Source organism: Antrostomus carolinensis, unplaced genomic scaffold (assembly GCF_000700745.2).
Source record: "Antrostomus carolinensis isolate BGI_N321 unplaced genomic scaffold, ASM70074v2 scaffold2387, whole genome shotgun sequence".
In the NCBI taxonomy this organism is placed as follows: Eukaryota; Metazoa; Chordata; class Aves; order Caprimulgiformes; family Caprimulgidae; genus Antrostomus; species Antrostomus carolinensis.
The window spans coordinates 34,330-54,775 of record NW_010326430.1 but is presented as its reverse complement, the minus strand read 5'-3'; the positions used below and the strand labels follow the sequence as shown (position 1 = coordinate 54,775).

The 20,446-nt window shown below is 40.7% G+C and overlaps 1 protein-coding gene across 1 annotated transcript in view; it reads left to right on the top strand.

Annotated features, from left to right (window-relative positions):
• The first annotated feature begins 17,035 nt into the window (after nucleotides 1–17,035).
• Nucleotides 17,036–20,446, top strand: part of COLEC10 (collectin subfamily member 10) — a 21,366-nt gene continuing 17,955 nt past the window's right edge. The window contains exon 1 of the mRNA XM_010171558.2: nucleotides 17,036–17,479. Within this exon, the coding sequence (XP_010169860.1) occupies nucleotides 17,332–17,479 (148 nt within the window). The 5' untranslated portion in view covers nucleotides 17,036–17,331. The remainder of the gene's footprint in view (nucleotides 17,480–20,446) is intronic.

Below are 20,446 nucleotides of genomic sequence, written 5' to 3'. Positions count from 1 at the left end.
CACAAATCTAACAGAACAGCATCTGCACGATTCTGTGATGCAAGCAGAGGCAAACTTTTAAGCTTGAAACTATTGTCTTCTGCTACAAAGAACTACTCACTAACACAAATTTTACTTTGTGTAACTGTGTACATAGTATGTTAAAGGAAGAGTTTAAACTCTTATTTATTAAGAGGATAATTGTAATCCTAATTATATATCTAATGGATATAATAAAATACTGTTTTTTTCTACTATAGCCACAAAAATTGTATAAGACATACTATAAAGATTTAGGCATAACAAATGCACAATATAACTTAAAGATGAAACTAAGAGATGGAATACAGAACAGAGAGTAAAAAAAATAATTCCTGAGTTTTAACATCATAACTACAGACCTTGCAAGAAGTAGAAATCAAGAGAAATTGATAGGAAAGCAAAGGGAAGCCAATGAAGAAAGAAAGATCAATATCCATCTTAAACCTATTTGTAGAGTTTATGTATCTTAATTAAATTCTCTACTGTAGTTAGAGAATTTACACCAAACCACATCCAGTATTCAAAAAAACTGCCACACCCAACTGATTCAGTGAGCTGTAAGCCAAAAGCATATGCCTGTGGAAATAAAAAAAAAAAAAGTTTTTGACAAGCAAGTGTACCAACATTTTAGCATCTCCTCTCCTATTGAACTGAGCTGTACGTACTGATGAACAATAGCGGTCAGATCTAAAAAAAATTCCCAACAATTATTTTTAAAAGTGCCCATTTTTAGTGTAAAATCACTATATAATGTGACAAAACTGTAACATAATACTCCCACCCCTGCAAGAGAGATGACCTAGTTCTTCATATACTGGAATGGCAGCCTTCTGGGAAAAGTTTTCTCCAACTCAGCTCCTGACCAAACTGTTCCACAAGTTCAATTTCAGCAGGCTTTGATCAGATTTACAGAGACCTTACTGATAGAATCTTTTTCATATGTTTGGCCTGCAAGGTTTGAATTACCACAAAAGTCAGTTGTAGTAGATACTGGCAAATAGTTGTGAATAAACTTATAAAAGACCCATAGTACCAAAAAAAAAAAACCAACCCCCAAACAAACAAAAACGAAAATAAAAGAATATGCTGCCAATAACAGAGGTAGCTCCACAGGTAAAGCTGTTGGGAACAGGGTATGAAGAAGCTGGCCGGGCACATAGACTATGGTGCTGTTTTTTAACTATATCAGGATTGACTCATATTTCTTGTTTAACATCTGAGCTTGAGAGGCTGAAGAGTATCAAATTAAAAAGAAATTTAAACCTGCTCTGGCTTCCTATTGGATTCCTAGTTCACTGGACAGTCTATCAGAGGTGTCCAGGGAAGTGAGAGTCACCTGAGAAATTTTTATAGGAGCTCTCCAAGATAGAAAGACAGGTCTTAATAACTAAACAATTTTTTCAGCTCATCTTCTCTTTAGCTAAGGGAAAACTGAAAGTAAGAGCAAACAGTCAATAAAGCTGACAAGGAAGAGTTGTTCAAGGCTGAACACATCAATCAGTCCTTGATAGTCTCTGAAATCAGCCAGCTGTGATACTGGACTGACAATTAAAAGCTTTTATTTCCCTCAATTAGGTAGAATAAAGGTGTCACAGGTTTTCTACCTTCACTTCCTAAGGGGATTTCCCTTCAGAGCCAACTCCATTCTAAATGCTGGTTTAATAAAAGTTGTGGGGATTTTATGCATGTGGTACCTATTACATGCACTGGAAGCAGTGCTACCTCTCTTGCCATGGTATATGTTTCTCTAGGTATGGAAACTACCTGCTTTCATCTTGTACCTAACGCCTGATGAAGGGACTAAAGACACAATTTGCAAGAGTTGTTTGAAGCATGAGGCAAGAATCTGGGCAAAGCTGTATCCCTTTTACACAATAAAAGAGCAATTGACTGAGTGCTTTGTGGGTGTTCTGCACCCAGTCCCAGGACTGGATGTATCCCCAAAATAACACAGAGGTGCGCTCATTTTGCTGAAATAACAAACAAACCAGCCGAGGATACTCTGGTGATCAAAAAAACTCCCAACAGTTTTCCCTGTGGAGGTACTAGGCTGTTTCTTTAATACTCATGTATAACAAAATGGTGCTTAGGCACATTTAGTATGAAAATGTTGTCAAGTGCCATGCTGCTTGAGACAAAGAAATATTTTACAGTAATATCTTCTCACAATTCAAGTCACTTTTAACCAGTAGTTTATCGTTACAAACAACAGGAACTCACATGCCTTTGGGCAATTGCATCAAAAAGCTTTTACTGAGAAGGGGTCAAAACACCCAGACCCAGTAAGGCACTGCTGATGCAGAAAACTTTGTCAGATTTATTCAGTGTGTTCCAACGAACAAGAGCCACTGGGGAAGGGCTCTGTCTTAACAATTCAACTACATCTTGGGGAAGGGCTCTGTCTTAACAGATCAACTGCATCTGTTCACCTCCACTGGCACCACAATACACAAAACATCAGGAAAAAAGATTATTTGTGCAAAAGGAAAATAAATTGTGATATATAGTTATCACAGAATCACAGAATGGTAGGGGTTGGAAGGGACCTCTGGAGATCATCTAGTCCAAGCCCCCTGCCAAAGCAGGTTCACATAGACCAAGTTGCACAGGAAAGCGTCCAGGTGGGTTTTGGACACCTCCAGAGAAGGAGACTCCACAGCCTCTCTGGGCAGCCTGTTCCAGTGCTCCGTTGCCCTCGAAGCAGAGAAATTTTTCCTCATCTTCAGATGGAACTTGCTGTGTTCCAGTTTGTGCTTGTTGCCCCTTGTCCTGTCATTGAGCACTACTGAAAGAGTTTGGCCCTATCCTCTTGACACCCACCCTTTGACATTTATAAGGATTTATAAGATCCTCTCTCAGTCTTCTCCAGGCTAGACACGATCTCTCAGCCTTTCCTCATAAGAGAGATGCGCCAGTCCCCTAATCATCTTTGCAGCCCTCCACTGGACTCTCTCCAGTAGATCCTGGTCTTCCTTGAGCTGTGGAGCCCAGAACTGGACACAGTAATAATTATTATTAGATTATCTAATTATTATTAGGTTAATCTTAGGGACAGACATCCACATGAAGGAAAATTCATAGGAAGGGGATAATCTGCCATAAAGGCCTACTTGGTAAATAAGCAAAATACCGAATGTCTGTGTCTGCTTGTGTTATGCAGCAGGTCAGTGACAAAACCAAAACCAAAGTGTATTTTTGCCAAGCCTTAGTTCATCCTGGTGCAAGACCCAAAATAAATAAAAAAAATAAAATGCGTCTTTAATATCTGGTCTTCTTTTTTGCTGAAGTTGTTTTAAAAGTTTTCATTATTTCTTTGGGGGCTGGAGGGGTTATCCTCCTATTGATTTTAAAATATCTGCCAGTTTTCTTACAATTCTGCTCTATTGTTAAGTACAACAGCTGAATTTCTGCTCACAGGCCACGCTTTACTTGCTTTTCTCCTTCCTATGCCTTGGAGTTTACACTAGCCTTTGTTCTAGTTACTTGAGTGGTGACAGGTACTTATGAATGGGTGAGCTGGTTCATTAAGTGCAGCAATGCTGTATTGGTAGCCCACAGTCCATTCACATCACTGATGTTTTGAGATTATTTGACTTAATGTGAGTTTTTCTACACCGCTTATTACTTACCAAAGAAAGAGCATTAAGAGATAGTAACACTGACAAAATCAAACTTTCAGAAGTTAGGAAATAACCCATTTGCATTTGCCCAGATAGCCTTAATTATGACACTTTGCATTCAAGCCAGGAATGAAATGGAGAAGGGCAGGCATGCAAAGCTGCAGAAGGAAGGACACTTGGGAAACCCCAGGGCTGGGACTTCCTAATTTCAAAGTGTTGATTTTGAAACCAGGCTGAACTTCATATGAATCAGGGCCCTGGGGAAGAAAGCGTCCACGACGGAGGCAACTGAAGATCATAGCAGAACACACAAACACAAGGCTAAGTTTGGGTTGGCCAGACAGACAAATATCTGGCATTTCCTAGCTTCAGAGGACTTGATTTTCCACCTAAAAAACCAGAAGTGTGAGTTTCAAGTGTGCATTGCTAATTTAATTTTAAAGAAAGCCTGCTCTGTTCACATGCAGCCACTTCTTCATCATCAATGGGACACATCAATGCTGACTGCTTGTGCTAGCTACACAGAAGCCAGCTGCTGGAGAAACCAGATGAACACTCTCAGCTACCAGCCACACATGCCTTATTGCCAGTGAGGAGAACTGGTGGAAGAGGAGGTGGAGAGGGCTCCTAGAGTGGGGCAAAGGAGGGAGCTCCCCCCAGACCCTTCTCCCCAGGGTGCAGCTCCAGCATCCCTGTAACCTCTTCTGCTGTGCGGGCTGCGGTGGAGCTACTGGCATATCGGCTGCCACAGCCTCCCTGAGCTCTGGTGGGGAGAGGTGGGAAACATCTCTGGAAAAACTTTTGCGAGACCAAAGAAATGTATTTTTTTCTACACTAAGAGCTCCCTCCTTTTTGTTCTGCCACATATGTATGTGCACGCTCCTCACATAGCCATATTTCAAAGCCCTGTTGGAAGCACCAAAGATGTTAAAACTTCTCAGGATGATGTAACAAGAACCTTTTATGCTGAAATGGGTCAGGACTCCCAGGTGTGCAGGTAAGCCAGCTGCCACCACGATGATTAAAGCAGTATAAGATACGGCCTACCACTGTGCATCAGGTTGAAGAAAAATTTCCTCCCTGCATTTCCTCCTTTCCCTCCTTTCATACCCATGTATGGGGTGCCCATTGCTGGTCCAGATTATCCCAATAAAAGTGCTACCACTGACTTCAAGATGAGAGGAACCCTTAGCAGGTTTCTTATCTGGTCTCCCTGAACAAAACAGAATTTTAAATGCGCAAAGCAAATGCTGAGTGTCTGCCACAGCTATTACAGGAAGAAAAAAAGAATAATGTCATTGTAATAGCACATTTCTCTCTCAAGAAGCTTTGATGTCAGGGAAAAAAAATACCCAAGTACAACTATTTTTCTAACTCGTTCATCTTTGGGGGTTGCCAGAGGAAGGTCTTTTTTACGTCCCAGACCACCACAAAGTTGAGACAGGGGGAACAAGTGATCATCCACATGACTCTTCGGTGAAAGTTCCGGATTTTCCAAATGTCTGTTTACAGTTAAATGTTTATTCATTTTTCCAGTCAGTGAGCATTACAAAAATAAAGGACAGAAAAACAGAGGTTATGCTAATAGTTCCCGAGTGACTATCAAGAGTGTGTACTTTGAGTCTCTGATGCAGATAATAGTAGATTTTCTCAGGAAGCTAAGGGAAGACACAGCCTGGCTTTATGAAATCGAGTAGAAGATAATAAGTTGTAAATTTTTTATCTATAAAGCCGTATCAACAATTGATTTTTATGTGATTCTTTGAATTATTGGTAACATTCATCACATTCTCCGACAGACACCAACTATAATAGTTGTAGTGAGGTAGTGAGGAATTTTCCATCACAGCTGAAAAGCCCTTAGGTGAGCAAATACTTCTATGACTTAAAAAAAATTCTTTCAGTTGAAGAAACAGTACCAAATTTCTGATCTTCTGACACTCAGATATATTCTGTAGTTGAGATCTGACATTTAGACTGTTTTTATCTTTTATTATATTTTTCTGTCTTAAGAAAAAATCAAGTCAAATTAGTAAAATTCTATGTGCTTGACTAAATGCTGAGAATGATCATCCATTTTACTGCTCTCCAGCATGACTCACTGAATAATCCAATATGTAGCCATGCTCCAGCAGTGGTGGAATAAATTATACCTTGTTTCCTCATTGGGATGTTGATAATAGATAAGCTGTTCATCAACATTAAATGTAACAACCCTTCTTTGTGATTTCTCCTTTTTGGAAACCTCAGAAACTTTTGAACCAAACTTAATACAGATTGATGAGCCATGCCAAAATGAAAGCACTCACGGACAGAAAATTGTATTGTTGGGCAAAAGCACAGAATTGTCTTCAATAGAAACCTTTCTGCATAAGTCTTACTATCTGTGTCATATTATTTGTCATGTGAATTCACTCTGTATTTTTTCTGCTTTCCAAAGTAAGTGAAAAACAACCACTTGGAATGGAAGGAGCTTTGATATGTCCATTCTTATGTCCTTCTACGTATACCTGTTCCCATTGTGAGTTTATGTCATTCTGTTGAAGTGAACCTGCTAAAGAGGTGGACTGGGCTCTTTATATTTAAACATTCAATTTTCCATGCTATATAATTCACAAAGGATTAAGTACAAAACTCAGGAAAGTTAATGTGAGATTTTCTTTTTCTCCATCACAGATCTTTAACTCTTCATTGTCTTTACGAATGTTCACCTGCAAAACTGCTTCTTTGGAGTCATGCTTCTTCATTCATTTGCATTCAAGACCCACTGGAGAAGCTCATTCCAGTTCTGTAGCTTCCCTATATTTTTCTCTTTACCCTATTGCCTGCCTTCCACAGAACGGTAGCTTGGGATATTCTCTGCTGCTCCCATCTCTTTCCCAATTGCATCATGGATCCTTCCCAAATCTTGTCACATGCCTTTACGGTATAACAAGGTGGAACTAAAAGAGCTACCTAGCTTTCTTATTCTCATTAATGGTAGAATTTATTTCCTCCACACATAGGTACAAAGTCAAATGTTTTGTGGAAATCTATTAGGAATCAACACTCCACTCTTAGAATTATGAGATATCACAGCCAAAGGAAAAACACAGACACAACTTCTGGACCTGGACTGTTCTTGGGAACAACTGCATAAGCAATACTGTGGCATTGTGCCTGAACTCCTTAGCTTTGCTGGATCTAAACTAACTCACACAGCATCATCTTAGCTCTGTCTGTAACCACTACACTGGTTGATCTGCAAACCAAATAGTCTTTCCATGCATAATGGAGAGATGACTCTGCTTTATCAGGCAAACTGTCTCATCTAAAAGGTTATTCAGGCAAATATCTCAACTCATTTTTTTTCTCAAGAGAGACGTTAAGGAGCATCAAACAAAAACAGCCAAGGTCATTAAGGACAGCCAGGCAACATGTCAGCCACCTCCCTACATGAAAGACAGTGGTAAGACTAAAACTTCCAACTTAAATAGCTGTGGAGTTTTGTCATGAACACTATATGCTGCAACAAGCTAAAACAGTGGACCTCGGGACTGTTATCTAATGGAAAGCAAACCAAGAAACATGCATTGCTGAGTGCTGAAAAATTTCAGTGGTGAGAAGTCTAACACTTCAGGATGAAGGGAACTCCCTAACTGCGATACACCATGTCACAAATCAGCTTTTAGGATATAGGATGTAGAACTGGATGGCATTTGGGCATAAAATTGATAGAAAGTTATAAATACTTCAAATGCAATTGTCTATTTAAACAGGCACACATATTAAATATACTTTACTAAATATGCATTGCAGAAGATCCAGCAGGTTACAAAAGGAGGGCCACTAGACACTGGAATGGGGCAGTTGTGTTTTCAGTCACTTGAAGTAGTTAAATAGAGTTGAATAAGAGACCTTCCCATCATCTGTAACAGCTGTGAGCAGGAATTGTTCAGTGAAATTTCAAGGTTTATGTTATGTAGGAGGCCAGTCAGGATCATCATAATGATCCCTTCTGGTTTTAAAAGCTCTGAATACTATATGTAATCCCTGTAATTAATCTAGCTCCATAGGTTTCTGTTTACAAGTCAGTTATTTTGGCTGTCTGTATCAGGAGAAATAACTACTTGCAGCCAGTCAGGGTTTATTGAAAGCAGGGAATTACTATTTGGAGCAAAGTCTGTTTCTAAAAAACCTGCTGCATAAGCCTATGCTCTTTGGAAACACCGAAGTTGATCTCTATGACACATCCTATTTGCCGAAAGTTTACGGTAGATTGACTCATGCAGTTTTATGTTGTGCTCTGTTTAAAATACTATTTTTTTTTTGTTTGAGTGGTAGCTGTTTCAGTGGTTACCTTTTGGTTTGATGGTTTGTTTTTACAGGACAGAGAAAGTTTACCCAAATTACGAGCAGTTGCCAGTACTGGCTGAAGAAAAATGTCACCCTGACATTGATTTCTTTGGGGAATGAATCATGCAGCTATATAACTTTTAGCAGTGCTGTCTGTCTAGATTTGTGATCTTTTTTCTTTCTTCTAGTATAAAGTTTGTCACTTGAAACAATGTGTGATGTCTCGTCTTAAGCATATTTATAGTTTCCCCTCTGTTTACTAACAGTTCTGTTCTGTGTGTCACTCATGTCTGGCATATGCATCATCAGTAGTTCCATTTCAGTATAGAAACCCATAATTTCATTTCATATTTTGTCCATATGCATCATTTTTGTGGCTATGTTTTATCCACGATGGGGCATTACAAGGAGGCCTTCTTAATGATAGAAACCATAATGTGTCACAAATATAGCACAGCATGGATAACTGTAGACAGGAGTTTAGGGGTATTTTTGGTTTTGACAATTAATGACTGCCAGCATGAAAGTTTTAATGCATTGCATCACATAAAAAACCACCAACAGAAAACCAATGGCACATTCCTTTGGAGAGTTCCCTTGAGCTCAGCTAATCCAAAGAAAATCAAAACAGCCAAATCTTTAAATCAGCACAAACAGAAAACCTAAGTAATGAATACAGCTTTATGGATTTCTTCAGGCCAGATCCTGCTCACTTGAAATGTTCCACTTAGCAGGAAAGGACTGAGGAATCCCAGGAGCAGCAAAATCAAAGCAGCAGATGTTTCTAGTCTGGTTCTAATCCTATGTAATTAGAATAACAGATAAATCATAAGTTCTCATTTTTTCATCCCTGCTTTATTTTTAAGATGGCTTGATTCCTTTATTTCCTTATTCTATTACCGTGTGTCCCTGATACTTACTATTTATTAAGTGCTGGTTGATACAAGTCATTGGAGGTATAAAGCCATCATTTTTGCCATGTTTAGGGGCTCTAGTCAATAAATCTCAACTCCTGCTTGTTGTCTCCTTGAAAAAGGGAAGCTCAGCATTCACTGTGTGCCTCCATCACCCTCCCCACCACAGCATGTGGAGACACCCACTGAATGTGCGCCCGTCCGTACGGCACGGCATGAACTGCGGGTATGGTCATCACATCTGAGGGAGTCTGCACAGAGTGGCACTGAGGACACACTGGCATCCACACACAGGGAAAGACTCGCAGTTACTGACTCATTCCCCTCCACAGATCCTCCTTAAAGGAAAACACGTGCTGTCTGTCAAGTCTCTTCCTGGTTCTAACAGGCAGTAACTCACTTACAGATCGATTAAGTCTAGAAATTTAAAAAAAAAAAAAAAAAAAGTTATCACAGAAAAGAGGCCAGTTCCAGCTGGGGAACTGGCATAGGCAGCATTGAGCAGGAGGCCAGTCTAAATCCACTTTCAGTGCTCATCTGTACCCTTGTGAAATTGGCTTCCCACCTCTGTGAGCAGGCATCATGCCATCCTACTCCATGCGTACTAGAGTGGGCAGCCAACTGATCATGTGTGTGCACCAACTGTGGGCAAGAAGGGCATGAATCCAAGCCCAGGAATGTGGATGCAACAGCATGGCTGGAGCTTCTGCACAGCTTCAACAGTTAATGGACCGTGTCAACAGCATGATGCTGGAATCATCTTAGAAATCAGCCAAAACAACCTCCTCCACCGTGTGAAGTAATTTTTGTCGCCAAAGGATCAGAACATATATTGCACAAGAAAAGAAGAGGGAGGAGAGGAATGAGAAGAGCAACTGGAGATTTCTTAATGATGGGTTGCCTGCCTTTTGTGTAGTCCCTATTCTATTGATTAGGTCGTTGGTCTCTGGAAAGAGAACATCTGATCTATGATGCAGCACTGTGGATGCTTTGCATGGCAAATCTCTTCTATTCTATAAAGCCAAGGACCAGTTAACATTAGAGGTACTCTCTTACCATTAACCCAGCTCCTCACAATTTCAGGTATATTCTTAACTGCTTCTGGCTAATTATAGCCCAAAGAGTAAAACCTCTCCACCACATCATAGGACAAAAACCTGCCAGGATCTACCATTTCCTCCAGCACACGCTGCTCTGACCAAACTGCAAGCCCCTACCAGACTGTGGAAATTTCCTGTCCCTTAGACTGAAAATGACTGTGAATCCCATAATAAAGTTGGAATCTCCAAAACCCTTGGAGAAATGCTACATCATGTTTTACTGACAGTGTTGGACATAGTCTGATGCTGTCCTTGGAACTGATTTAATGTTACTTCTAAACTCATAAATTCCTTTGAACATTGTCATAAAATCCCACACATTAAACAAAACCATGCACCAGTTTTTGGTGATGAGAAATACCGTGCAGATTTATGAGCCTTTCTTCTATATCTGTACTTATACTGCTGTAGCCAGAGAGCAGATAGATTAAAAAGCAAAGCACCTGAGCAGGTGTCACTTTCTGTGTGGCGATGAGACCAAAAAACCCTTGAAGTTTAGGAGAAACCTGACTTGGGGAAAAATCCTAAAAACTCAGTGGTTCCCAAGAGTTCCCATCAATGGCAAAGTAATTACTACTCAGAAATCTTCTCACAAGCCTTGTAGCTCAATTTATAACTTGCCAGGGATGGCTCAGCTGTAGTTCCAAGTGATGTGAATTCCTCCAAATGGTAGAAGTCATAGTGCTCCTTTTATTGAGTCCATGCTAGTGCTGTACTTTGTATGCTAAACTACCATTAAACTGAAACCCAGCCATAATGACACCCCATTGTATACCTAAGCAAGCATCTACAATTCAGAGACATGCATATGATGTGGGGACTGGAATCCAGACTTCCAGCTCCCAAATCACAAGTCAAAACCTCTAGAGCTACTAGCAATAATCAGTACTGAGCAGAAAAATATTTTCCTTTTTTTTTGTCTTTCTTCATTACACAAAATTTGGAGTTGTAAAAAGTCTATTTCATTAGTAGGTTAAAAAAAAAAAAACATAAAAAAACACACTCAGCTTTCTGAGTATGGACTGAGTGGAGGGGTTTTTTTCTTTGGTTTTGTTAGGCTGTCAAGCAGAAAATATGCCTCCACCATCACCCTCCCTCCCCTTCACCAGCAAACAGTCTGGCAGACAATAACTATGAAGGTGGAAGAACAAGGTTCAAAACTTTAATCTTCTTGCCAGAAAGACACCCACGCAGACATGAAACCAACGTTATGATACACATTGCAGAACACTGTGCATCCCCAAACACCAGGGAAGCAACTCAGGAGGTAAAACAGAGTTCACTGAGCAGGGCAGATGTCTTGAGACATGTTTGATAACAGGATTCAGGCAATGACCAGGACCAGGAGCTCTAAGCAGCAAGTCAGCCCCTTCAGAGCAGTGAGCAGTCACTGTCACCACTGATGGTGTTCAACAGTACAACAAAAACAAAGGTCTGGAATGCCTGTTTTAGACTATGCACACATTATCACATACCTATGGGCTAGGAGGGAGGTCTTCAAGCTTCCTCTGGTTTCCTGTGGATCCTTCCCTTTTCATTGTGTTTCCCTCTCTCTAGCTTCCTCACACCTTTGCCTTCCCATTTTGCTGGATGAGCTCATAAATGCTCCAGGGCAGGTAGCTGCCTCCTGGCTTGTTGGGGTTTCATTTGCAAAGTGCTGAAGAAAGTGCTAAAATCTGTTTGGCCCTGCATCTGTTTGGAAAGTGTGTGGTAGAATTTGAACTAAAGAAGAAAAAAAGGAGAAACTAATTATAAATCTACATAATCTATAAATATGTGTGTCCAACAAGAAGGCCAAACAGGTAATGCAAGGCACAGCAGCCAAATGCTAGGACTAGGAGATTAAGATCCTGTAACTGACAGTTTGTGCTTTAAAGTTTGCACGATAAATATGTTTCATATAAAATCCATAGGTCAGCATATCACCTAGGTACCACTTACTCCTCTGCATGTTTTACCCTGGGCACAAGCTTAGCATCTGCCATCTCTCGTGACTATGTCTTCCACCCATCACATGGCTTTCCCCGGAGCACCCCACACAGTTTACCACTTCATGGAAGGGTTGTGAGCATGCTGGCAAGCGAAGCTCAGCTTTGCACTAATACAAGGCATCATACAAGGCTCTTTTAATCTGTACTTCAAGGCCAGTGACTTTTCTGTTCTCTTAAAAAATGCTAAAGAGAGCAGGATCAACATTTTTCAGTTCGTTATGGTGGGGAATATGCCTGCTCTCTTGGGGCAACTCACGCACAACTTTGCTGCTAATCCCTACTATAAGCTTAGAAAGCAAACTCAAAAGACTGCATGCCAGTTCTGTTTCAGTTCACAGCAGTGTGTTTAGGTCTGTTCCTAAATATAAATACTTTCATTAGCCATGCAATCCTCTGTTTAATTGCTCACATGATTTTTTTTTTTCTCTTTTCCAGAGAGGAGCCCCAAACCAAATTGGGAAGAGCATAGTTGGACAGGACAGAAGCGTGATTCCAGGCAGAACATTACATTTGGTCTTTATTTCTACATCCCAAAATAACAACTCTCCAAAGAGCATTGGAGATGTTAAAATTCCACAGTCAGAACTAAGCTCTGTGGCTCAAGACATGATGTGATCTCTAGGAAGAGAGTGAGGGAGAACTCTAAAAGACTGAAATGCCTGAGATAAAAATGTAAAAATCTGAGGCTGGGTACAGGCCCATGATCTCTCATGTGTAAACAAACAGTTAAATTTGTGTCAGGGAGCAGCATGTTCAGTTTTCTGAAGAAGACATGTTTCCCAGAAGGAATTACATAAATATTTATGAAAATGAAGGAGGAAATATTTTCCCAGGGTAGGACACTGTTCAGCACTGCATCAGGTCAGCAGCAGCCGGGGTTTATTTTGTCAGTCCTCCCCTGGAACTGAATCATTGCCCTCTTGTTTGCAAAAATCTGTTCTGACACAGGAAGAGGCTGCACTTAGATAAACACAATTACAAACCACACTGAGGATTTCACTTTCTATCACATCTCTGAATGCATATGTGAATGCCTTACTTTTTTGGACAGCTTCTCTGAGTGACTGCAAGGAAAACAATCACAATAGGTATCTGTCTCAGGCCTCCCTGGAAGGCTGATGCCATATGAGTAAAGTCAAAGACACCTTCGGTAGAATTGAAAGCCTGCAGACTACCTGTCAGAGAATTAGTCTTAATGAAAGTGTTCATAGTAAAAGTGCTTTTAATACATTGACTGTGAGCCAGTAAATTCTTGCAAAGTATAAAAGTTAGAAATGTAAAGTTGTAATGCAGTGCTACCAGTGTTACACACAACTGAGGTCCCACAAAGAATAGCGTACAGTGTTCAGCACTGCACCTCATAAAGCATCCAGCACCTCTCTGAATCTGTGGTCTGCAACCCAAGCTCTTTCTGAGATTTCAGTGCTGAGCAGCCATTCTGCTCCCCAGGCACCAGCTGCCTCCAAATCCCTCCTGCCTCATTGCAGACATTTCCAGATGGAATCTGGGTCAGTTTTTCTGTTTGAAGGCTAAAGGCTGAGAGGGATAGGGGTGGGAAAGAGATGTAGAAGTATCTCAAGAAGGGGTTGTAAGCTCTGAAGTAGATCTAAGGTTCTCCTAGAGCCCTATCCCTGTGTCAGACCAGGGAATGCTCATGCCCATCCCTCAAGGTACCCAACTCAACAGAGTCAAACTCACTAGCAGGAAACCAGGGAGAACATAGCTCACAGGGGAACATGTATTTGTACACTGCTGGGGCTGATTGAGCCCTTCAAATATCCAACAAGAATTACCTAAAATCATCAGAGTCCTACAAGTTCTGTTTGCTGAACATAGAAGCAAAGAGATTTTGGAGAATTTTGTCCTTACTGTCCTTACTTTGGGTTTTGTTTTTTGTGGTTTTTTTCCAGTTATTTGCAGGCATATTAAGGTCTAGTCATTGTTTATATCTTCCTCGGAGGAACAACAACTGGTGGAGACTGTGTTTACAGGCTTAAGTAGTCACTGCATGGTGTCAAAGCCAAAAATGACATTTTGCAAAATAGCCCATGGATTACTTTCCTCCCTATACTTGGCAAACGCCATGTTACTGCTCTTCCTTTTCATTCTCTCTAAGCTTTGCCACCATGATTGATGTACCCAATACGACAGGCTAAAACACTCCAAATACTCCTGTGCTCTGATATCAGGAGAACTGACACCATGTAGGATCCCAAAGCAGAGAAATATTGTACTTTTTTTTCTTTTACTTCAGTTGCCTCCAGGTTTACTCACTATAGTTACATAGAGAAGAGGAAAGTTCCCCTTAATGCTATGTTTGGGTTAGAAAGGAAACCAGTGGCCTCTCAGCAGGTTATAAGCATGGATGTATTAACCTGGAGTCCAACCACAGAACAAGGGACTCTACAGATTATTAAAACTGTCTGTAGATCTGGCTACCTTTTGACAAACACTATTTCAGGATGTTGTCTGTACTCCTTATAGTCTATTGACATTTAACCACTAACAGCTGAAGAATAAGCAAGTGAAGGTAATACAAATTACCAAGGAAGTGCTTGGACTCCAAGGAGGCAATGCACTACACAAAGGTTACCTGACTACTGCTCAACTCAAAGCAACAAAAATCTTTCAGGATTTTCTTTTGTGTCTTCTCACAGTTTCCTTGTAATGCCCTAGAAAATGTTTGCTTTATGTCTTTTATGTCTGGACAACACTGCTTAGTTTGTTTTTCTCTCTTGCCTACAGATATTTCTCTCAGCCTGATTCAATGAGAATTAACATGCACAATAGGCAATGTGCCTTATTAAATCTTCATCAGCAATGAAGCTGCTTGAAGATTTTTCAATGAAACTGGTTTGATAAATACTGATTTGCCAAACCCCAAAGTTTTTGTGCTAGTGTTTCACTTTTGATAGATTGCCTGTTAAAGCAGGTTTCCTAGCTCTGGGACAGGATTTCTGTCCAACATACAGGAAGGCTTAACTGATTAGTAGACAGCCTTGTAATAAGGCAGTATAACCTTAAGGCTCTAGTGCAAACACTGTTTTGAATTAGGCAAAGAATTTGAATCTGGAACTCCTACATTATAAGGAAGTGTCTTCATTACCAAGCTCTTGGATATATTCAGCTTAATTTCTCCCTTTGTGTTTAGGTTTTTCGTGACTTTAAAGGAGAAATAAAAAAAAGTAGACTCTTGATTACTTTTCTAATGTGGAATGAGAACATTTGAAAATGATCACAGCAATTACAGCATCACAAAAATGTTCCCTGCTTAGTCCTGGTCAGTGACTGAAGTGGTTAAAGAAATGGTTTCCTCTCTGACTTACACTTATCCCTCTTTATCCCTGATAAATAACAAAGAAGTCGCTGTAAGTCTCTCAGTACTGTGGAACAGATAGCATCATTCACATCAGTTTGGCAACATTTCCCAAAATGCCTCCTCCAAAGCTAAGTACACTAGCTTCCCACTCCTACGCTCTCTATTCTTGCTCTTACATTGACCTTCTGCTCACAAAATGGAAAGTGAAGAGAAGAAAAAGATAAATAAACCAGATTTACAGTGTACAAGTCAGAGGCACAGTGCCCAACGCAAATCACAGAGGAACAAGTTTATTCCTGGTATAACTCTATCTACAATCCCAGCTTTCTCTTTCCTCCTCCTCTTGCAGTGGCATATCTGTTATCAAGGCCACATTTGAGGGTGTTAGTTAGTTTAAATTCTTTAGGACAGAGACCACTATTTATTTCTGAAAAGTACTGTATACAGTTTAACAAAAAAGAAAAATATTTTGAAAAGTGAGGCAGTCTGTAACCAGGATAGAAAGAGGGAGAAGAGTGTCTTGACCCCTCTTGGGACTTTGGCCAATATTTCATCCCAGATAAAAGCTTGAAATCAAAGCCTTCCTTCAACCTTTAAGAAAAGGTATTCACTTTTACATCAGTGCTGCTATTTATTCTGTCTACTGAAAGGCTGAAACATTGTAGGGCTAAGGAACTAACACTCTCTTAAATAATGAGAAAAGCATCTCAACAGCTATTATCATAGGAAATAATTTTTTTGCCTAGAATAGAAAGCAAACATGCATTCTCACACAGTAGGCAGTTCAAAAGCATAGTTCAGCTTTTTGACCAGCTGTCTCCTTAGTTGTGTAAGAAAACAGAAGTTAATGAAATTCCTGAAAAGATTACATACTCATCTCCCCTTTCTTTGCTGCCAGGCTACCTCAGTTTGCTGTCCCTGGTTACAGCGTTCTCCCCAAGAGAAAGTTAGGGTTTTTTCTAGGAGGGGATTGCACATGGGTGGATATCTGTCACAGCTCCTCCCAAGAGGATACATAGCAGTTTCATGTGCTATCTATCTGTTCCCATATCCAGGAGTCCTCCTACAACTGGGTTCAAAGTCCCAACACCCAACTGAAAATCTGACACCTACCTCATGCAGATTTGAACCAGCAGCAGCTTCCTGGACAATCCAAAGATGACGCTCTGCTGGGACCCATGCTATACTGCTGTCCCAATGCATGGTCTCTTCCAGTGAACAAGTAGAGGAGAAAGCTGGTATGGGAGGAGGCACTGCAGTCATTCAAATTCATCCTACTCTGTGGCCTCAGTCCTGAAGTCCATCCTTCTGTACTGTGTCTACCAACTTAATCTGGGCTTGGAACAACCATTGTGGAGCAATTTGTAAGCATAAAACCATCATTTGTGGGTTTCTGGCTCAATCACCCATTGGTAACATCAACTTTTAATTTGCTGCTCTGGGTGCTATGGGTACATGGCACCCAGAGGGTGTGACTTCCACCAGTGACTTCCACCCACAGCAGATTGGCAGGTTGTCTGTTGCCACTAAAGGTCTCCTTGGATGAAAGCTTTTGTGGAAAAGTCTCTCTACATGTTATAGGGAGTCTGCATTACTCTGCCAGCACAAAACTAGCCACAAGTATTCTATAACTAATTAGTACTCACGTGGATTGGATACAATACCAAAGTCTTTTGTCTCTTGTGTAAGTGAAAAGCTGGGCATGAAGTCTTAGTGCCAAAAGGAAAAAAAAATTACAAAAGACATATCTCCATATATTGAAGAAATTTTCCATGGCAAAAGCAGCTAAACATCTCACAGATAAGAGATAAATTGGAATAAACAGCTGTCAGTGTTAACTAAATATCCTGGATAATGTGCAGGACAGAAATAACTACAGCATCGTCGAACTCGTTTCTTCACTTTATTTAGCTGTTCTTGCATGTAGCTCCCAATCTTTGCACTGCTTCAGTTAGCAGAGCATTTATTTTTGAATCAGCTACATTTGTTAAGACTGTAACAACGAAAGGCATTTCCTGAGAAGCTGCAAGGATGAGCAGCAAGAAAGAACAACAACTAAGGAAATACGGGACCCTAGTAGTGCTTTTCATCTTCCAAGTTCAGATTTTTGGTTTTGATGTTGACAATCGACCTACAACAGATGTCTGCTCGACACACACAATCTTACCTGGACCAAAAGGTGAGGAATATCAGGTTGCTAATGCTGAGATCAGTACTGATAAAGGCTGATTTTTAAAAATAGAGACATGGAGGGCTTGTGGCATGGGCTGGGGATGAAAGATGTGAATTATTGTGGACTGTACAAACATCTAGAAAAGTGGAACTGTGATGGGGGAAAGTGTGAAGCAAGGGGATTTGAATTTGCTTTTCTTTAGTTTCAGGAACAGTGAAACTATAGTCTCATATAAATTAGAGATGTCCTTTTGTGTCTTTCTCCAGCCACCTAAATCTTCTCTTACTTCTTATATTCATCACACAACCAGTACAGATAGCAGCCATAAATTGAGTGACTTTGTCTAAAAGTAGGCACCTATTGGGAACTGTTAATGGTTTGTTTTGCACCTATAGATAGGGAGAGATATGCAATATTTAAAATGACTGAACTGTCATTATTTCCAAATGCTTACTTGTAAACACGGCTCTGCTGCATTCACCAGACCTGATCCAGCAGCTCCTGTTGAATTAAAGAGGATCTTCACCACAGATTTCAACAAGAACTTGATCAGCTCTGGCATGTGCAGTTCTTTTACCTTCAAAACACTCTGCAAACATCTGAAACAAAATTTTCTGCATTAACTTACTTTTTTGTAACACAACTAGCGTCAATGAAATTGCCTGGAGGGTATCTCAGACAAAAATTAGGTCCATGATGTACAAATTGATCTTGCAGTGACAGATCTCAAATATACATTTCACACCACGGGTATTGCTTTCTTTTTAGTAATTCATTGTATTTTCCTATAGGCTGCTGACTGAGAGAAAAAAATGCAGCTGATTTAAATTTTAAGCAGAAAAAAAGATTATCAAGTCAAAAGCACTGCTACAGACTCATTTGTTTTTATGATGGATTATTCAAATGCGTGTTGCTTAAAGGACCATTTTTAATCAGCAAGTTAATTTCTTTATGATTACAATCCAAGCTTAAACTTCTGCTGCCGCAGCATAAATGCAGAGAGATGTAATGATCCCCAAGGGAGCTAGTGGGAGTTTGTTTAGTTAGTATCTGAATAAGGGCAGGCTGCAGAACAAAGTTTGACAGAACTGTGTTTAACAAGTCATGAGGTTAATGAGGTGGCCTGGTGACAACATGAGAGTAGCTGGGACTCCAGCTGGTTTCTGTGGTCTAACTTGTATAGGGAGCATTTAAAGGTTAGATATTATGGTTCTTTGCAAGTGTGATACTGAGAAAGTTAGGTTTTAGTCATTACCAGTCCTACTGCCTCTTGGCTGACACCAAGACACAAGAGGAGACAAACAGTATATTGGCATGGTCCTCACTACTACGTTAAAATTAGATTACCATGCCCAAGATCCATAATTGGTAAAAGGAGTATCAAGTAAATCACTTCCAAATTACTGGCTCACATCCATTGCAGGTCATCAAATACATTTTGCAGTCTATGTGATATGACCCTATTTTCAGTTCCTACCAGAGCCGAGCTCATCCAGGACAGTTACAAGCAGCTCTCAATAGCATAGGCTGTTTTGACTGCCAGTCAGCTGGACAATTAAAGGCTGAGCAGGCTGGCTGTGTGAACTACGCTGTTACTCCTCTGTTATCCCTTGTAGTCAAGGATGAAGCATGCTGACCTAATACGGCAGAAGAAAGTCTGTCCTGCTGCCAGTTTTCCTCTATCCATCTCATGTCTACAGACTCAGAGCATGTGATCCCAAGCCTATGACCACACCACAGCCACAGGCACCACTTTGCTGCTCAAACTTTAACCCTGACAATAGACAAGCCTCTGACTTTTGTTGCTCTAAGTTTTATTTTCTGTGTTATATCTGTTGTGCCCCTTTGTTCATTATTCTCCCAAAAATGGGGTTTGAGCCACTCTGCACAAGTTTCACCTCCTCATCCCCATCTGCTCAGCGTCTTTGGCTATAGCTGAACACAGTGGTGCTCCCATGAGACGGAGGTGCTAAGCTCACACTCTGTGTTGGCAAGTTTTTTCTACCACCACAGGCCAGATTCCTGTTGTGGAGACTTGCTCCTTCCATGTGAACATGGGAATGTCTAATGGGTCAAAGCACCTAGAAGTGCAAGGAATTAAAAGGTATTCAATAGCTGCAAGACTTCCTCCACTGTCCATCCTCTCCTATCCCAGTGGAAGGCACAAACTGTCCTGTAGGCTAAATCCAGTGTGTGGACTACAAGTGGGATGGTCCCTGGTGTTAGGCAGCAGCAACACTGCTGTTCTCATCACCCAGCACGATGGAGAGGAGAAAGCTGAGGGAGAAGCGAGGTTGTTTGGAGAGGCCCAGAACTTATAGCACTTTATTTCTTGCACTATTGGAGGCTGCATTACTCCATCATCTAGGCATTCATAGTTGCTAGAGGAGCAAGCACCCAACCCCTGTGCGTGCTCACCCTGAAAATCACCTCTTCAAAAAGGGTTATTAATGTTGCGAAAATTGACCACTACTTGTACAAGCTGCATGTAACTTGTCCAAGCCAAATTCTTCCTCTTCAAAAATGTACTCTTTGTTATGATCATATCTGAGACTTCACAAGAGAAGTATGATATGTGTGATGGGATGAAAAGAAAGGGTAATTCCAGGCTGATTAGCAGGAAAGTCTTCAAACCGGTTGTGACAGTCCCACCAGCTCCAAAAAGCATTAGGCAAAACCAGAGGCCTTTGTGTATAACACAAAGAGCTAGAAAGTGCTCTGGAAAGATGCAGTTTCCCAGGAACAGAAGGAATGCAGTAAATGTCCTGTAAGCCTTCTGCAGTTTCTGCTGCACTGACAGAAGTCAGGCTGAATTAAACTGCTCAGCTTTAGTTTTCGCCTGACCTCTGGTGGTTCTGCATGATGCAAACCAGGCACCTTGCAACCCCTTCTATCCATCTGCTGCTCTTCCATCACTGGTGCAAGCAGGTGAAAGTTGAAGCCTGTTTGTAAAGATCTATGCAAAGAAATTTT